The 18126-nt window shown below is 40.8% G+C and overlaps 1 protein-coding gene across 1 annotated transcript; it reads left to right on the forward strand.

Annotated features, from left to right (window-relative positions):
• Positions 1 to 99: 99 nt before the first annotated feature.
• On the forward strand, positions 100 to 14235 carry LOC118816947 (deleted in malignant brain tumors 1 protein-like). Its single transcript, XM_036583541.1, has 7 exons — positions 100 to 2472; positions 8911 to 9219; positions 9304 to 9609; positions 11427 to 11714; positions 12313 to 12669; positions 13519 to 13641; positions 13733 to 14235. The coding sequence occupies exons 1-7, from the start codon at positions 2430 to 2432 to the stop codon at positions 13807 to 13809; spliced, it is 1503 nt and encodes a 500-aa protein (XP_036439434.1). The 5' UTR covers positions 100 to 2429; the 3' UTR covers positions 13810 to 14235.
• The last annotated feature ends 3891 nt before the right edge of the window (positions 14236 to 18126 follow it).

The following is an 18126-nucleotide window of genomic DNA, read 5'->3' on the forward strand; positions in this document are numbered from 1 at the left end:
GGTTCTATATAGCTCCAAAATGGGTTCTGCTATTGTTATAAGTGTCAAAACAACCATCTACAGCACATTCTCCATTAATCTGAAGAACTATTTCACCATGCAAAGAACCCTTTAATCATTCCATACAGCATCAAAATGGGTTCTGCTATTGTTACAGACTTGACATCGAAACAACAAAAGAACCCTTTTTGGTGCTACATAGAACCCTCTTCAAAAATGTTCTATATAGAACCTTCAGGACAGGACATTTCACCATGCAAAGGACCCTTTAAATCATCCAAAGCGTTCTTCTGAGTGTTCATGGTTTTATATAAAACCACTTTCTTTACTAAAAAACTCTTGAAGAACTATAATGTTTTAGAGTGTAGTGCACTATATAAGGAGCAGAGAGCAATTTGAGATTTTGGATTTTTTTTCTCGTTTGTCATCTTTACACCTTCTTATATTGTTATTCCTTTAGTGCGTAATATTTTATGTTTTTATATAAAAGGGACAGAGGAGTTGGTGATGTCGTCCTTCATTTTCTGTCGTCCTAATGTTCGCCGTTCGAATATATGGCTGCTATTTAATAAACGGAAAAAGTTTTGCGTTAGCCGTTTTATAGTGAGGTGCGTTAGATGTATTTGGTTCATTGTGCATAGAAATACCATTGATGCTAATTTGCTCGCAATGATTGTCTAATATGCTGGTCCTGCCTTGTCAAAATGTTCTACTGTGGCGTGTACATGTAGCTCTCAATGTAAAACCATATGTAGGATGTTTTGATAGCCTAAAATCACCTCATCAAAAAAATTTCCAGCTAATTTTCCAGCAATATTATTTTGATGTGCTAAATCAGCGTATTGGAGGGTATGTAGAAGCAGAAACGTGCATTTCCTGAAGGAAAATGCAGAATGGTTGCACAGCTTAAATGGTTCCAACTTCCTGCTAGGTTGCTATGGTATCCAAGGTGGTTTAAGGTGTTGCTAGGTGGTTGCTAAGGTAGCACAGATGGTTGCTATGGTATTGCTAGGGGTTTGGTATTCCAGGTGGTTGCTAGGCGGTTGCTATGGTGTCACAGGTAGTCCCTAAGGTGTTGCTAGGTGGTTGCTAGTGGACTGCTAGGTGGTTGTTATGGTATCCCACATGGTTGCTAAATTGTTGCTAGGCAGTTTCCATGGTGTATGAGGTGTTTAAGTTGTTCATAAGCAGTTGCTAAGTGATAGCTGTGTGTTGTTGAAAATGAATGGGAGTCTATGAGAGGAGGGAGTACATGTACTTTGGTGGCTGTCAGGAAAAAGAAAGATTAGGGCTTTGTTGGGGCAAAAAATGAATGGGACTCTATGGGAAGGAATGAGGGATGAAAAACAACACACAGAAACATGCGGGTCAACCATAAATATAAAGCTCTGTCAGTATAATACACTTGACATTAGGCTGAATTAGCATCAAAAACACAGTAAAACTAGGTAACTTAGTATAGTAAGTTACCATACAATACTAATAACATGCTAATGTGCAGTAGGACCACTAAATGAGTGGGATAGATTGTTGGACCACCTTGTTCACAAGGGTTTATGATGTAAAAGTACATCCACCTAGTGGTTAATAGAGAAGCTGCAGGATTCTGTGTCTACAGGACTAAAGCTAACTTTCAAAAGTGGCTGTTTAGGATGGCCCATGGTCAGTTGGACCATTCTGAGCGAGGGTAGCTAACACACTGCGCCCTCTAGTGGACAAAAACACACTGGCAAATGTGATTTGAGTTTAGGTTTAAATCAACAAGATAAACATTTTTTTCTTGGTGTAGCTGCATAGAACATCAAGACGTTTCAAAGTGAAATGTCTCATTAAAAATTGAATAGACTAATTTTACTATTAAATATTGACACTGTTTAAAAATCAGAACTGAAAATGCCCATCTTTGAGTCTTTACGATGCTCCACCTAGTGGACATTCACTGAAAGTGCTGCTGATTCCTAGTTGAACTGGTTGTGCATGTGTATTGTGTTGGCAAATTGATTCATCTGAGAAAAATGTTTCCATTTCGAAATGAAAGGAGTCTTGATGGAAATAAAATTTTGAATGGTCCAGTGTGAGCTGATTATTGAGCTACAGATGAATGTGTTTACTTCAGAAAATCATCAACCAGCTTCTAAGACTGAACTTTAATGGTGTGTAAAAAAATCCCTGCTCATTTCTTTGGAAAACTACATCTTTATCTATAAATGTTTTAATTAAAGGTTTCTCTATGTGTGTGTGCTGTGTGAGTTAACTTCAAGTGATGTTGCGTAAGATCTTGCCACATTTCAGCAGCATGTGAGAAAGATCAGATACTGACTATTACTTTTTGGACACACACACACACACACACAAACTCAAATGAACGAATGCACAGGCGCACGAACCTGTACCATATTAACTCGGGCCCTGGATAACAGTGGACAGCCATGCTAACCGCAGTGATTCTGATGACCATCTGCTCCACTGCAGGTAGGACTCAGGCAGCAGTTCTGGATAGACATGATTGAACTTAGAGGACAGGTTCTTACTCTAAGAATGCTACTTAATTGTTAACGTGAGTGTTAGATTTAGCACAAAAATGAGCACAGTGCAGAATTACAGTCTTACAGCTTTCTGATTGACAGATAAGACCTTCTGCTGGTGGATTTTGATGTTTTCTGTTCAGATTCTCATGCTAGTTATTTGTTAGCTCTAGTTTAGTGATTGTAACTCTGATAAAATGGCTAAAATAATTCAATATGGCTGATTCGAGTGCAATTCCACTTGCCAAAAGTGTTGTTTTGAACTAAAGCGAACTTTCTGATCGTGGTATTGGAGCTTTCTGATTTTGACAGATGCTGCTGGTGAACTTTGATGTTTTCTTTTCAGATTCATGTATTAATTGTTTGTTAATTCCAATAAAATCATATTTTACATCTCAACAGATAAAGTATCTAAATATGGTTTGAGTGCACTCCCGCTTGCCAAATGAATGTTGTTTTGAACTAAAGCAAACTTCCCCTCATCCTGCGCTTTTTGAGAAGAGTGCTCTCGCTTCCTGTCTCTCCACCATTGAAACACACAATGTAAACGTACCCTCAAAGTACCAGGATTAGGATCATATGGGTCCCAGGGCAACTAGCAAGTGGCAACCACCACATAGCCCCCCCACCAAAGGTCAGCCATCCAGGTTACCTAGATAGTCTGAAGCAAGTACATGAAGTGTGCAGATTTCTAGCCAGCACAAGTACCATGGGCCACTCTCTCCTCGGTAGTCGAGTGCCCCAAGTCCTTACTAGAGGCCGCAGCAATTCCTTGCCATACCCCACTTTGGGTACACAATCCTCCAGCTCGATGGGCATCCTTTCCATCAATGTGCGGGATCAGAGAGACATTTCACTGCATCAAGTCTGTAACTACTGGGGACGGCGACAGCAGCAACGGCGCTCCTCTCCACTGCCTTCTGTTTCCATCTCTTCCTACGGCTTCTATTTCAGGTTCCTCTCTTTTGTTGTTTGCCGGCTTTTCTTCTTCTTCTTCTTCTTCTTCTTCTTCTTCACCATCTGCCTGTAAGTTTGTTGAAGCCCTGTTCCACTTCTTGCCACTTGGCAGTGCAATCCCACTTCTGACACCAAGTAAAAAAAAGACACACTCTGACAAGCGGCTGGGCAAAGCAGCCCAGACAATTCTAGACAAACGATTTCTCCTAATGGTAAGAACATAACCACCTATATCTCACCACAGCTCAACACAAAACACAACGCAAACAGCACATACACGCTACTCAGCAACAGTATTAAGGACTACAAAACAATAACAAATGTCCCTTCAAGGAGGGAAAACATTTGTGTGTTTCTTTGGTCTCTTGTTCAGCCATCTTGCCAGTTTTTCTTTTTTTCTCATATCACTCTGTTTGGAGTCTCTGAAAAACCTCCGTTTGTAGGGTCATGTAGCCCTAACACTTCACCCTACCCCTCTATCTCAACAACAATCAGGACACCCTACCCCTAGATGTGAACGCACAAAACAGAGGGCTAAGGGCTCAGTGGTAGGGGCAAGGGGTGAAATGGGACTGGGCCTAAGACTTTATTTAAAAACTGTTGATAGATAAAAGGTGATATATAATTTAGCAAGTGGCACTTAGAATTAACTTTGTCATCCTTTATATAACTGAAATAAACTGTAATGCAATTTTATTATATGGAAAGAGTAAATACATTCCTCATATCGCTACTTCAAATGTGTGAAGTTGAAATCAGGTGCTACTGATTTGAACACTGTTACAGAATATCTTGGAGGAACTTATTTAATCCTTAGATATCTGGTCTGGTTTGCTCTTTGTTATGGGAGTCTGTGGTATCATCATGCCTAGATCAATAGAGCTCTCTGTGGCCTTCAGAAAGATGACTATGAGTCTGGGAAGGAGTTTGAGAAGTGTTTCCAAAATATTACACTGCAAAAAAATGGGGTCTTGTCAAGTGAAATGATCTTAAATCTAGTCGATATCTAATATTTCCCATTTTGAGATGGTTGGGCACTTTAAGATTTTCTAGCATATTTCTAGACATTCTTTGCTTGTTGTAGGTTATTTTATCAAGTAAAATTCTGACTATAGTGGCAAATAATTTTGCTAATTTAGTTTCAAGCCCATTTCTTACAACAAGCAAAATGATCTGCCAATATGGTGAGAATTTTACTAAAAATAAGGAAAATAATCTTAAACTAAGCTTATAACAATCTCAACAGGAGAAATATTAGATTTATTGACAATTTTTAAGAAAATGTTACTTGACAAAATGCCATTTTTTGCAGTGTAGAAATCTCCATGTTTGTGTAATGTGTCAGAGTTTCCTTCAAGTGATGCTCCAGTGATGCTGCGTCAGATCTCGCCACATTTCAGCAGCGCGTGAGAAAGATCAGATATTGACTATCTTTCTGGACGTGCACGCAAACTCACATGAGCGAATGCACATGCGCACAAATCTGTACTGCCCTGCCTCAGAGAGCAGAACCTTATCATTCAGATCCGGGATAACAGTGGACAGCCATGCTAACTGCAGTGATCCTGGGGCCGTATTACAGGAAATTCTTAAAGTCTGAGGTCTGCTTTGTTGTCATGGCAACTTCAGTTAAGACAGAACAGCTCTTAAGTCTATAATCTTATCTTATTTCCAGATATAGACATCAGCGTCAGACTAATTAAATGACATTCTATTAAAATATTGGTGTTACAAAAGTGACACTGGAGTATTTTCACCTAAAATGAGTTAATGAAGCAGAGTCTTGTTACAAAAATGATAATAGGACATTAAAGCCATAATTAATCTTTTAGTACTTTTACTTCTGATACTTAAGTACATTTGAAGGCAAATACTTTTGTACTATTACACAAGTGGAGGTCTAAAGGGAGGAACTTCTACTTTTACTGGAGTAATATTTTGCTTTGGGTATCTCTACTTTAACTCAAGTACAGGATTTGTGTACTTCGTCCACCACTGACTGAAACTGTGGAGCAGCGTTGCTCTGATAAACAGCACAAAGCGCCGCCCCAACATTCTTAAGTCTCAGTTTGTCTCTCAGTTTACGTGCTTTAGTTTTGTTTGATTGTCATTACAGCAGTAACGGCAGCTAACATTAGCTGTCTGACTAAGTTGATTACGTGTTTACTAGATTCAGCTGTGCGTGTAGGGTCGGTTGCCAGGTAACAGACACGACAGTTGATTGTCGACGTCAATCAGAGTAAGTCAAGATTTCCTAACTTGAGATAAGAAAAGATGCTAGAAGATAAGATTCCTAAATTAAGATTTGCTTCTGTAATACGAATTTGTAAGAAATCTTATCTTGACCTGTCGTATCTTAAGTTACGACAAAAAGATGAGAATTTTCTGTAATACGGCCAAAAATGATCATCTGCTCCACTGCAGGCAGGACTCGGGCAGCAGTGCTAGATGAACTGGGTTGATGAGTTTTCACTTAGTTGTTAAAGTGAGTGTTAAAATCAAGCAAACTTCCGCTCATGTTGCACTTTTTAAGAAGAGTGAACTCACTTCCTGTCTCTCCACAATGAAATAAATGATGTAAACGTTTCACATGTAGTGTAGTGGGTAACACCTCTGCCTTTTACGCTGTAGACTGGGGTTCAATCCCCTGCCGGGGTATACACTATACCAATAAGAGTCCCTTGGGCAAGACTCCTAACACTACCGTGAATTGTCTAGAATTGTCTGGGCTGCTTTGCCCAGAGTGTGTCTTTTTTTTTACTTGGTGTCAGAAGTGGGATTGTGCTGCCAAGTGGCAAGAAGTGGAACAGTGCTTCTGCAAACTTTATCATTGTTAGCTCTAGTTTAGTGATTGTAACTCTGATTACAGATGGCAAAGAAGAAGAAAAGCCGGCAAACAATGGTGAAAGAGAAACCATCGAAAGAGAGGAACCTAAAATAGAAGCCGTAGGAAGAGATGGAAACAGAAGGCAGTGGAGAGGAGCGCCGTTGCTGCTGTCGATGTCCCCAGTAGTTACAGACTTGATGCAGTGAACTGTCTCTCTGATCCCGCACTGATCCCCCACATTGATGTTTACATGTAGTGTAGTGGGTAACACCTCTGCCTTTTACGCTGTAGACTGGGGTTCAATCCCCTGCCTGGGTAAACACTATACACTATACTAATAAGAGTCCTTGGGCAAGACTCCTAACACTACCTTCGCCTGTGTAAAATGATCAAATTGTAAGTCGCTCTGGATAAGAGTGTCTGCTAAGTACTGTAAATGTACCTTCAAAAGGTGCTTAACCATGGGCCATATTACAGAAACTTCAAGTCTGAAATCTTATCTGCTTACTCACCATGAGAACTTTATTTAGGGCTGAATTTAGTACAAAAGCTATTACAGAATAACAGTTCTTAAGTGAATAATCTTATCCAAACTCCAGATAAGAAAACAGTATCACACAAACATCCTAACAAGACAAAAATCTCCTAAATACTGTTCTAGCTTTAAGATAAACCCCAGAGCTCTTTTGTGTTGTAACGTAATGACATTACATTTATCTACACTGAAAAGTGCTTTGACTTGTGAGGGTTTTTTTTTCTAATAGTGTTTTAAAAGCCCAGACGCTGCAGACACAACCTCCACCATCCCTCTGATTACCTTTGTGTGTTAATGTTGATGATGATGATGAAATATTACAGTGATGGTGGTGAATAATGAGGAGACGGAGCTTAACGTGTGTCTGTTTATTAGGAGGAGTAATGTTAGCGTGCTCGGCTAAAGCGTTTGAGAAATGGAGACTGAAACCGGAGAGCGGCGACTCTGATAAAGAACAAGAAGTGCTGTAATCGGTAATGGTAGTTAAATGTTAACTGTCTGGTTCCCTAGCTTGATTACTTTGATCACGTCTTTACATTTCAGCTATGCAGTTGCTAGGTAACAGACGTGACAGTTGATTGACGACTTCAAATCGCGTACATTAATATTTCTTATCTTGAGATAAGATGCTGAGATTCCCAAATTAAGATTCGCTTCTGTATTAAGAATTTGTGAAAATCTCTCTTTACCTTGCAGATCTTAAGTTATGACAAAAAAAAATAGGACGTTTCTGTAATACGGCCCCAGGTTCTTATGGACCCCAGGGCAAAACGCTCTTAAGGTCCCTCCATACATGTAATTTTCTTGTTTATTTGTTATTACTATGTTTCAATTAAGTTGATGCTCTCAAGGATGCCCTCATCTCACTCCACCTTTCTCTCCTCTTGGTCATTTCATGAAGTTGTAAACACAAACCACAATGCTGTAGACTAGATGGGTTTACTACACGTCTTTGATTTAATTCCGTGATATAAAAAGACCACTCATGTGGGAGATTAGGGGTCAAGCCTCAAGGGAGGGCGGTTGTGGACATCTTAATGGATGGGGTTGCGCTGTGCTCAAAAGACAGGTCAAGCTAGGGATTCCGAAATCTCACAGTCCTCACAATGGGCAGTCTAAAGGGACCCAAAAAATTGGGCCCCAATAAGACTGCCCCCCGAATAGGCCAAGTATCGTTATGGTCCAGTTGTATACTATCATTTTATGTAAAGTACACTACATTCTAAGTGCAACTTGAGGGGGTCTCAAACATCTAAGCATTGGCCCTATCATTTGGAGATGCCAGAACCATTCATAGCTGACATTCCAAGAAATGGTCCTTCAAAAGGTCTTCATGCTGCTAACCAGTGTGGGCATTTGTTAGCTGATGTAAAAGAAATGGGCAGTTGGTGTTCTCCTCCAAGTGTGTTGAGCTGTCCAACAATGTTGCAATAGCAATAACCAACATGTTTGCTGGCACAACAGAATTTGTGAGTTCAGACCATGCCTTCAACATGGTGGTGGTAGTAAGAGGGCAGACTGTTTGAGGGAGTTTTTAAACACTGTGTCCTCTCACTGTCCACTCTGTTAGACACTCCTACCTTGTCAGTCCACCTTGTAGATGTAAAGTCAGAGACGATAGCTCATCTGCTGCTGCACAGTTTGTGTTGGTCATCCTCTAGTCCTTCATCAGTGGTCACAGGACGCTGCCCACAGGACACTGTTGGCTGGATATTTTTGGTTGGTGGACTATTCTCAGTCCAGCAGTGACACTGAGGTGTTTACACAACACACACACTAACACACCACCACCACGTCAGTGTTACTGCAGTGCTGAGAATGATCCACCACCCAAATAATACCTGCTCTGTGGTGGTCTTGTGGGGGTCCTGACCATTGAAGAACATGGGTGAAAGGGGGCTAACAAAGCATGCAGACAAACAGATGGACTACAGTGCACCTATATGGGTAGGTTGAGCTGATAAAATGGACAATGAGTTTAGATACTAGGAGATGTACTTCATGTTCAACTCAGTAACTGTGTGAATTCTCAGTAAAATCCTCTTCCATGTCTCTTCTTTGGTTAGACATGACTGGAGTCAGACTGGTGGATGGCGATGACCAGTGCTCCGGGATACCAGAAGTCCTTCATGAGGGTGAATGGTGGGGAGTGTTCAGTTATTTTTTTTTATACAGAGATGCTGTGTTGTTCTGTAGGGAGCTGGACTGTGGGAATGCAGTCAGTGTTTCTTTAAAAAGTGATTTCAGAGGCCGGAATGAGAAAGAATGTATTTTAATTAGTGAAGACCAAAAATCATCCATTTCGGAGTACCAAACACTCACCCTCACCCTCGAATCAAATTTTCTCAACACCAGCACAGTTTTGGTCTGTTCAGGTGAGAGTTTACACTTCGGAAACATTATAGGTCTAAAATGTGGTTTAGAACGAACAGCAAATGTTTTGTTACTTTTTACCCAAGACTCTGTGAGGCTTGTGGACGGAGCTGGACGCTGCTCTGGGAGAGTGGAGGTGAAGTTCCATCAGTCCTGGGCTTCAGTATGTGAGTCTGACTTTGACCAGCAGGATGCAGAGGTAGTTTGTAGGGAGCTGGGCTGTGGGACTCCACAAACTCTACAGGGGGCGCTCTTTGGAGAAGGGAAACATCAATTTGGGACCAAAGAGTTCCAGTGTGAAGGTACAGAGAACCGTCTCCTTACCTGTAGCACCTCAGACAGAGAGGAGAACACCTGCACACATGGCAAAGCTGTGGGACTCACCTGTTCAGGTAGGAATTACATATTGAATCCAATATTGAGTGAAACGAATGGGTTGAAAAAACTCCTCTAAATATGCACAGAACTATGTTATTTCTCAGCAGAGCTGTTCTGTCAATTTACAGTACTAGCAGCAGAATTACCAGGTAATTACTATTTACAGCAATCATACTGTAATGTTTGTTCACAGCAATGGCATATTGTGCTGTACAATTAATCACAGTACAAAGCAGGTTTTAGACTGCAAACTGACAGCAGTATATTACTGTAACAAACAAACTGTTGTCTGAATATTAAAAATGTTTATTGCTGCTGTTGGAAGAAAACCTCATCTTTTTTTTTGTCGTTTTTCAGTTTCTGACGTAGTTTGAAAATGCCTGTTGCCCTTTACATTGTGTGCGAATTTCATGATGAATGGTCCAAAAGAAACGGACCAAAATGACTGATAAAATTCTGGTTCCATTGACTTACATTAAAAAGTAAAGTAGGTTTTTTCCTTCTCCTGTAAAGTTACCATTTTGGAGATACAAGATTTTCTTCCAACAGCAGCCATATGCAAATCCATATTACGAAGTTAAAATGGCAGTTTTAAAATTGCAGTTAAATTGCTCTTGAATGATTTTATAATAATAAATAGTCCAAAATCCTGTCAAAAAACAAAACAAAACAAAAAAAAGTTGTTTCATTGCACTTTTTACACTAACAACCAGTCTTTCAAGAGCTAACAAGCCCCTCTCTTAATACTCAGTGATCCTATAAGATGAAGTATTTAATACAGAATTCATTGAAATATATACAAAGCAAAAAAATGTTATATGCATGTCTTGCAAAGCTCTAAAAGCCCATTTCAAACTCAAGCTGTAAAACCACTGTTAGCTTGGTGCTAACATGAAACAAAGACTGAATCCTGTTGCCAGCTAGCTGAAATTAGCATTGGCGATAGCAGTGGTAAGCAAACTTAGAGAGAAAAAGGATTAAAAAAAATATAGCCCAGCTGCTGGTCTAAGCTGGTTTATGCTGGTCCAGCACTGGTTTAACTGGTCACCCAGCATGGTCACGGCCTCCAAAATACAACATAGGTTGGGTTCGCTGATGCTCAGCCATGCTGCTTTATGCTAGTTTTTCTAGCAAGGGTTCTACATTAAAGACTGCTATTTAATAACATGCAGTATATGACCAAAAAACACTTGTGAACTTGTTTGAATATCCAAAGCTTTATTATGTGCTGGAAGATTGTGCTAGGAAAGCTAGCATGCAATTAGATACAGTAGCTAGCTAGGCTAATGTTAACCAAAGTATTATGGTGTCCAGATTTGCTGTAATGATGATTATGCTGTATGCTTTTACTTATTATTACAATAATAATTATAGTAGTCATGTATTAAGGTGTCTGATACAGGAGAATCTGTACCCAGAAAAAACAGCATATGTTGTGTTTTGGATGCTGGTATGCTAATGGAAGTTAACATGCTGGTCACAAGCAAAACCAGCAAATTGCCACTGTCAGAACAAAATCTCATATCTCCAACAAGGTAACTTTACAGGAGAAACCAAAAACAACCTTAAATTTGAATGGAAGTCAATCGAACAAGATTTTTTTTAAGTAATTTTGAAGCCAATTTCAACGCAGTGTAAAGCCAAACTTTCAAATCATGGGAAAAGAGATAAAGGTTTTGTTCCAACAGCAAAGATATGTTGTTTTTCCACATGCAGGTCAACCAGGATGCTGTATAATACTGTAAAACACGTTATAATGGCTTTACAAAGAACATTACTGTAGAAATCACAGCAGCTCTTTAATGTATCCCTTGGTCTATTGTTTATCCAGGACCTGAGGATGTGAGGCTGGTGGACGGGAGCAGTCGCTGTGCCGGAACGGTGATGTTTTACAGTGGAGAGTGGAGAAGAGTGGGCTCACAAAGTTGGTCCATGAGAGAGGCTGCTGTGGTGTGCCGACAGCTGGACTGTGGCTCTGCTGTTTCAGCTACAAAGAGAGTGTCTTCTGAAACTGGATGGAGCGTTTACATTGGCTGTAAAGGATCTGAATCTGCATTGAGGGAATGTTCAATCATGAACACTTTTGAGATCAAGTTCCTTGGGAGAGTGATGTGTTCAGGTAATTTAACAAACTGCTCCGCATCTGATTCATTACTCGCATAAAAGGAATCACGTACAGTGAGTACTTGAACAACAGTTACATGGTCTGAAAAACATATTTGAACAACTTTAGCATGAACTGGAACGTTGATTAAGTCATCTTCTCTGACCTCTCAAATGCTCTTTTGATTGAATGGGTACACAGTCCCACAGACACAGTCCAAAATCTGGTGGAAAGCTTTCCAGAAGAGTGGAGGCTGTTATAGCTTTAAAGAAGAGGCCAACCCCATACCAATGCCCACCTTTGGAGGCATCTTCACTTTTGCCTTCCTCAGATTAATAAGATGTTCAAAATATGCTTAGCCCCCAGATTCTTGGACTCACTTCAGCCCACAAAAATTCCAGGCCACAGTATTTGAGGCAAACGTTGACTGGACTGAGTGGATGCTGAGGTAGTCTGAGGGCAGCTGGGCTGTGGGACTCCACACCCTACTGGAGACACTCTTTGATTGAATGGCCCTGTTGTTGCATTTCATCTCTGATGTTTTCTAGAGCAATCTGTTCAGGTACTTCACCAAAAGAAACATTAACCAGATTTCTTTTATGCTAATTCCCAGGTCTCCTGGTCAAACCCTCCATCTCTTTCTCTACTCCCATAAGAGTGTCAAGGGGTCTTCAGGGACCAGAGGTGTTCCGGGGCCACAGCTTCACAATCACCTGCTCCACTCAGCCGCAGTACCCAGGAGGATCCTTCCACCTCAAATTGCCCTGGACCAGAAGCAACGACAAGGCAGCTGTCAATCACTCAGCCTCCTTCCTCTTTCCTGCTGCCGATGATTCCCACCAGGGGAGCTACAGCTGCGTCTATGAGAATAAAGAGGTCTATCAGTTTGAAAATGAGATTGAGTTGGATTCTGGGTCTTTCGTCCCAACCTTCTTCTCTGAAAGTGAACCTATATCCATCATCGTAACAGGTAATCTTGACTTTGAAACCAGGGCTTTCTGTTCAGTTGCAAAACAATGTAGATGTTGTGTCTCCTGTTGCAGATATTTGATTGCTCAGTTTCATAAGGCCTTCAGTTCAAGCCATAAATTGTGGTTGGAATTACACTCTGCAAGAAGGAAAGTCCCCAAGACTTTTTGCTCTTGACATTGATCCCAGCCTTGTGAATAAAAACATGAGTGGGTTATTGAAACACAGTTCCTAACTGTGTTGGTAGTTAATTTAATGTAGAAGGCCCTCAGTTCAGCTCCTGAAGTCCAATGGAAGAGCTTGCTTGGCAGTATCTATCTGGATACCATGATGGGAAAATCCTGACTAGACAGTTTCCATTGGCTGTTTTTTAACCTTTTGGTTTCCAACCAAACCTTAACATTGGAACATGAGTAATACTACAATATTTGTAGAGTTTACAACAAGCATAATGAACAATAAGTACAACCCAATTTCCAAAAAAGTTGGGATGCTGTACAAAATGTAAATAAAAATAGAATGCAATGATATGCAAAATCATGTAAACCACATTTTTAAAGGAAAATATTAACCAGCAACCTGGTTACTTTTCGGTGTGAAGTACCTCATCAACCTGGTTACTTTTCGGTATGAAGTACCTCGTGGGCGGGCGGGCAGGCGGGCAGGCAGGCAGGCAGGCAGGCAGAGAAAACAACTTGGCTGAATCTATTGAGCATTGTGAACACAAGAAGTGCAAGCTTTTTAGGACTTTGGGGATACTATGTTAGAGCTTTGTCTCAATGATACTTTTTGTCCTTGATAAAGTTAAAACATCGTTTTTAAAAATAGTATGTGCGCTTGTGTCACTTAGATTCCCCATTACCTGAAGCAACTACCAGAATGCTGCTGGTACCATTGCTGTTGCTGACTATCTGCCTGTTTATCTTTTTGGCCTCCAAAAAGTGGGGACATGTCATCATGAGAATCCAACCAGGTAAGTGAAGGTTAAAATCATGAATGTCAAAACCTTTCTTACCACTACTAATAGACTATTCTTATTATAAATGTGTTGAATTGGCTTTCAGGGAACAAGAGGGCAGCTGCAGTCCAGTCAGAGAACATAGAGATGAACTCCCTGCAGCCCAATGCTGAAGAGCCGTAGAGAGTGCCTGTAGAAGAGCTTTGAGAAAGAGGAAGGCCTCTTAGCAAAAATGCATTGTAATGTACAAATGCTCGAATACTCAATGTGGATTTGATAAGGATTATACAGACTTATTATTCATTAATATGGATTTAAACAGTTATCAGACCTCAGTACTTACACTGCTGCAGTTGTGCTATATTTCCATTTTAAACCATGCATGTTCATATTCAAGTTCACTTTGTATGGTAGACAGGGGTTAGCGTTGCCATTTCACAGATGCTCTGGCCATAACAATTTGTCCCTTGTCAAAATCGCTCAGGTCTTCACACTGGCCCATTTCTCCTGCATCCAACACGTCGACTACAACAACCGACTGTTCGCTTACAGTCTAATATCCCAGACCTTGAAATATGCCACTGTTACGAGACAGTCAACATTAGTTGTGAGTGGTCATAAAGTTTTGGCTCATTCTGAAATTTGTGTGTCAAAGCTGATTTTTTTGTTTCCTTTTATTCATGATTTGCCAAGCTAAAATGTATAACAACTTGATTTTAAAATAAAATATTTTGAAACTAATTTCTTGGCCACCTCAGTGTCTTTCTAAGTTGGGTTGCACATCTGTCATCTAAACCTTGTGGACCCACATTTGCAGCGTTACGTGCCTGCGATGCACGCAAGGTTTTGTTTCTTTTTTCTCTCTCCCCCTTTCACCCAACCAGATCACTGTACAGGCGTGCAATGGACCAATGAGGACGTCGCTGATGCTTGGCTGCACTCTTCTCCACTAAACAGGATCGTTGCTGTCTGCTGAGGGGCAGGTCTTGGCAGATAAAAGGACTCATCTGAGAGGAGTCATGTGTGGGGGCATTTAGTGTGCTTGTGACTTATGGCGCCAGCAGTGATGTTAAGCTGTGCTACTTTAGCTGTGAAAATGTAGCCAGTAAATGGTAGTCTCCCGTGCTCCCTCTCTGGCTCTCTCTTTCTCTCAATTTTCTCTCCTTCAGTGCGATGTGTGGACGGGCAAGTTGGGTGCGCCTATTCATACACAGTAGTGGTTTGATTGTTTAGACACATCAGGTAAGGGGCTGTATTTTGGTGAGGATTAGACCTGGCTAAGCAGATAAGACTTTGGTTTATTTATTATATTCGTTTGGCACCGTCCTCCGTCCACCTTTGCAGTTGGTTGGGTCCTACTAGTCAATACTTTGCTCTTTCATTGTAAATATTATTCTTGTATCATACACTTTTTGCAAGCGAGAAGCAAAGTAAAGAAAAAGCATTGACTGAACGCGCAACTACTGTGTCCTTGTGTCCTTCCCTTTCGTCTCCCATCACGTCATGTTATGTCCTCTCTACCCCTAGCTACATCTGAGGGGAATGTAACATGCAGCATCAAGAGAATGAGAGATCTGATCTAGGATCAGTTTGCTGGCTGTCAACAGTTGTCCTTTCTGCTAAATCAGCTCAACTCTGCATATCCTGTCCTCCTATAGGATTTTCCTCTGCCAATGAAACATAACAGTTTCTTTTGCCCAAGCTCTGAGCTAATAAGGGGTTTTTCCAAATTAAAAAAATAGAATATTTGGAGAGAAGTGCCCTGTTCAAGGCTTCGCACTGTAATAAACATTTATACAATATAAGATGGACAGCAAACTCTAATTGTTATGGGACGGCAAGGAGGCGGACCCAAGTGCAAAGATGAAAACCTTTGAAAAGGGGTGTTAAACAAATTTATTGAGATAATGGGACGTGAATAGTCACATTGGGGTTAAGGTGACTCAGAGCAAGGCTCGAACCACCGATGTACTGATCGGCAGTCTGTACAATTACCGCTGCACCACTGAGAAGCACAGGTGACAATGGGTAAAACACCAAGAAACGGGGGATAAAAAGGCGGGAAAACGCCAAACAAAGGAAACTTGGAGCCATTTGTAGCTCAGACCTTCTTGTTTTGAGTAATTTTGGGGCAGTTACTCTCTTTTGTTTTTTCCAGACCTCTTTTCTTTTCTTTTCATTTTTTTTGTCTTTACTTTTCTTTTCTTTTTGTTTAAATACCCACCTAGGCTGCGTACTATACCGGTCACCCCTCTACAAAGGTGTGACAAAGGGCTGTTGTTTGCCACAGCCTTAAGTAGAGTAGTCCACAGGTGTGTCAGGTTGGGCCTAATCAGCCCGAGGGCTTCTGGGAATTGGAGTTCCCTAAAGTTATGGCACTTCGCCACCGTTGCCCTCTGCTGGCGGCCGGCGGTGCAGGCGGGGCACCTTGCCGCTGTCGTCCTCTGCTGGTGGCCGGCGACACGGGCTGGACCCTTACACTAATAAAGCCAAACTGTTAACTAAGTAATCTGATAGCTACTTACCAATATTTTCTGCCATAAAAGTATTAGGTTCTGCTTACTGTTCTGACAGGGTACGTTTTCCAGGGGGAGGTGGGGTAATGCAAGTTCACCACAGGATGTCTGTAATGTACAAAACATGTCAAAACATTTAATTTAGCCATTATTATTCTGGAATCACTGTGTGGAGTTTGCCTGTTCTCCCCATGTCTGCGTGGGTTTCCTCCGGGTACTCCGGTTTCCTCCCACAGTCCAAAAACATGCAGTTCAGCTAATTGGACACGCTAAATTGCCCCTAGGTGTGAGTGTGTGTGTGAAGGTGTATGTCTGTCTGTCTTCCCTGAGATGGACTGGCGACCTGTCCAGGGTGTATCCTGCCTTCCGCCCAATGACAGCTGGGATAGGCTTCAGCTCCCCACTGCGACCCAGAAGGATAATATGTATGTATTCTGGAATCAACTGTCAACTTCACTGTATAAAATTCAATGTTTTCCTTTTATTTTTACAGTTCAGTGTTCTGAGTTGTACACTTGAGGTATGGACTGACTTGAATTTAACTTCAGAGAACACAAGTAAATGCTTTTTCGAGTGCGTCCATATTTAAGCAACTCCAACATGCCGATTCGCACTGGATTAAAATAACCTGGTGTTATTAATATGGCATGTTTTATAGAAGGTAAAAGACAGCAGAAAGACTGACATGGTGTGTTCAGATGGGACTAAAATGCTGGTTTATTAGGCACTTTTTTGCCTGGTACCTGTGAGGTCCACCTGTGTTATAGGTCCATTATGTATAATTACAGACTGTAGCTTGTTGTTGTTCCCTCTCTACCCCATTCATCATTTGTCAGTTTTTGAGCACAGAGTCACCCTCAGAGCCAAGCACTGTGGATTGTACGTGGACTGCAGTGAAGAATGCATGGGAGCCTGTTTCTTTAGATGACTTAATAAATGTTGGAAAAGTATGAAAAAACAGTGAGAGGCAGCCATGAATGTTCAGTGAGCAGTTATTTGTATCTTAGTCGTCAGTCTCCTTCAATTTTGTATGTAGACTACTGATTTCTGACACTTGAGAAGAAATGTCTGAACTTTGAATTATGTTTTCAGGAATATGGCTATTATTAATGAGGTTAGACTGGTATAGCTTTTGTTCTTAGAAAGTCTAAGCAGCTCAAATAGAGTGCCTGTGTTATGTAGCGTGTTATGAATTTGTATTTGAACATCAACTATTCCCTAATAAGTTTATTCTTAGACATTCAGGGGGTCCAAGAGGTTAATTAGCAGGTCCTGGACCCCCTTATTTTGCAGCTTGCCTACAGCTAGCCTAGCCACTGAGCTACAGCCTGATAAATACAGCCAAAGCTAGCATTGTAGTAACTCTTGCCTTGGTTTTCAAACAAATTGAGGAATTCAGGTGATTCTGTCTGTATTCACCACAAAATTAGATGCTAAAGACAAGTTTTTACACTTTCAGACAGAAAATAGGAGCCAAAGTGAGATAAGTTATCTAGATAGCCAGCTGCGTTGCTAACTTTAGCTTTTAGCTTCTTGTCCTCCTCATCTGTCAAGTAATTTCTGTCTGTTGAAGAGTGTTACTACAGTTGCACAGCTGTAATTAGCTATTTGGTTACATTCCTAGCAGTAATGTTAGCTATCTGCATTTATCAGCTGGTAAAACAAAAAGACAAAAAAGAATATTTCAAAACAGCACAACCCCAAAAATCCACCCAAAAGCAGTTAGTTTCTCCCATCTTCAAGGTACATAATTAGTGGAGGCTTTTTCTAGTATTTGAAAACTGAGTATTTCACTCTAAAGAATATTGTGGAACCAACTCAGGATGCAAGTCAGCATGCTTACAGCAGATAAAGTGATTTAACGTTACATGTAATGTAAAGTTACATTTTTCATTTTGGCCACAGTGCCCCTTTAAGTTACAAGGCATGAGAGGCCTTGCTATGTGGTTGCAGAGATAAATCGTCTCTTTGCATTCCAGCTCAT

The sequence above is a fragment of the Colossoma macropomum genome, unplaced genomic scaffold, assembly GCF_904425465.1.
Source record: "Colossoma macropomum unplaced genomic scaffold, Colossoma_macropomum, whole genome shotgun sequence".
Taxonomy (NCBI): domain Eukaryota; kingdom Metazoa; phylum Chordata; class Actinopteri; order Characiformes; family Serrasalmidae; genus Colossoma; species Colossoma macropomum.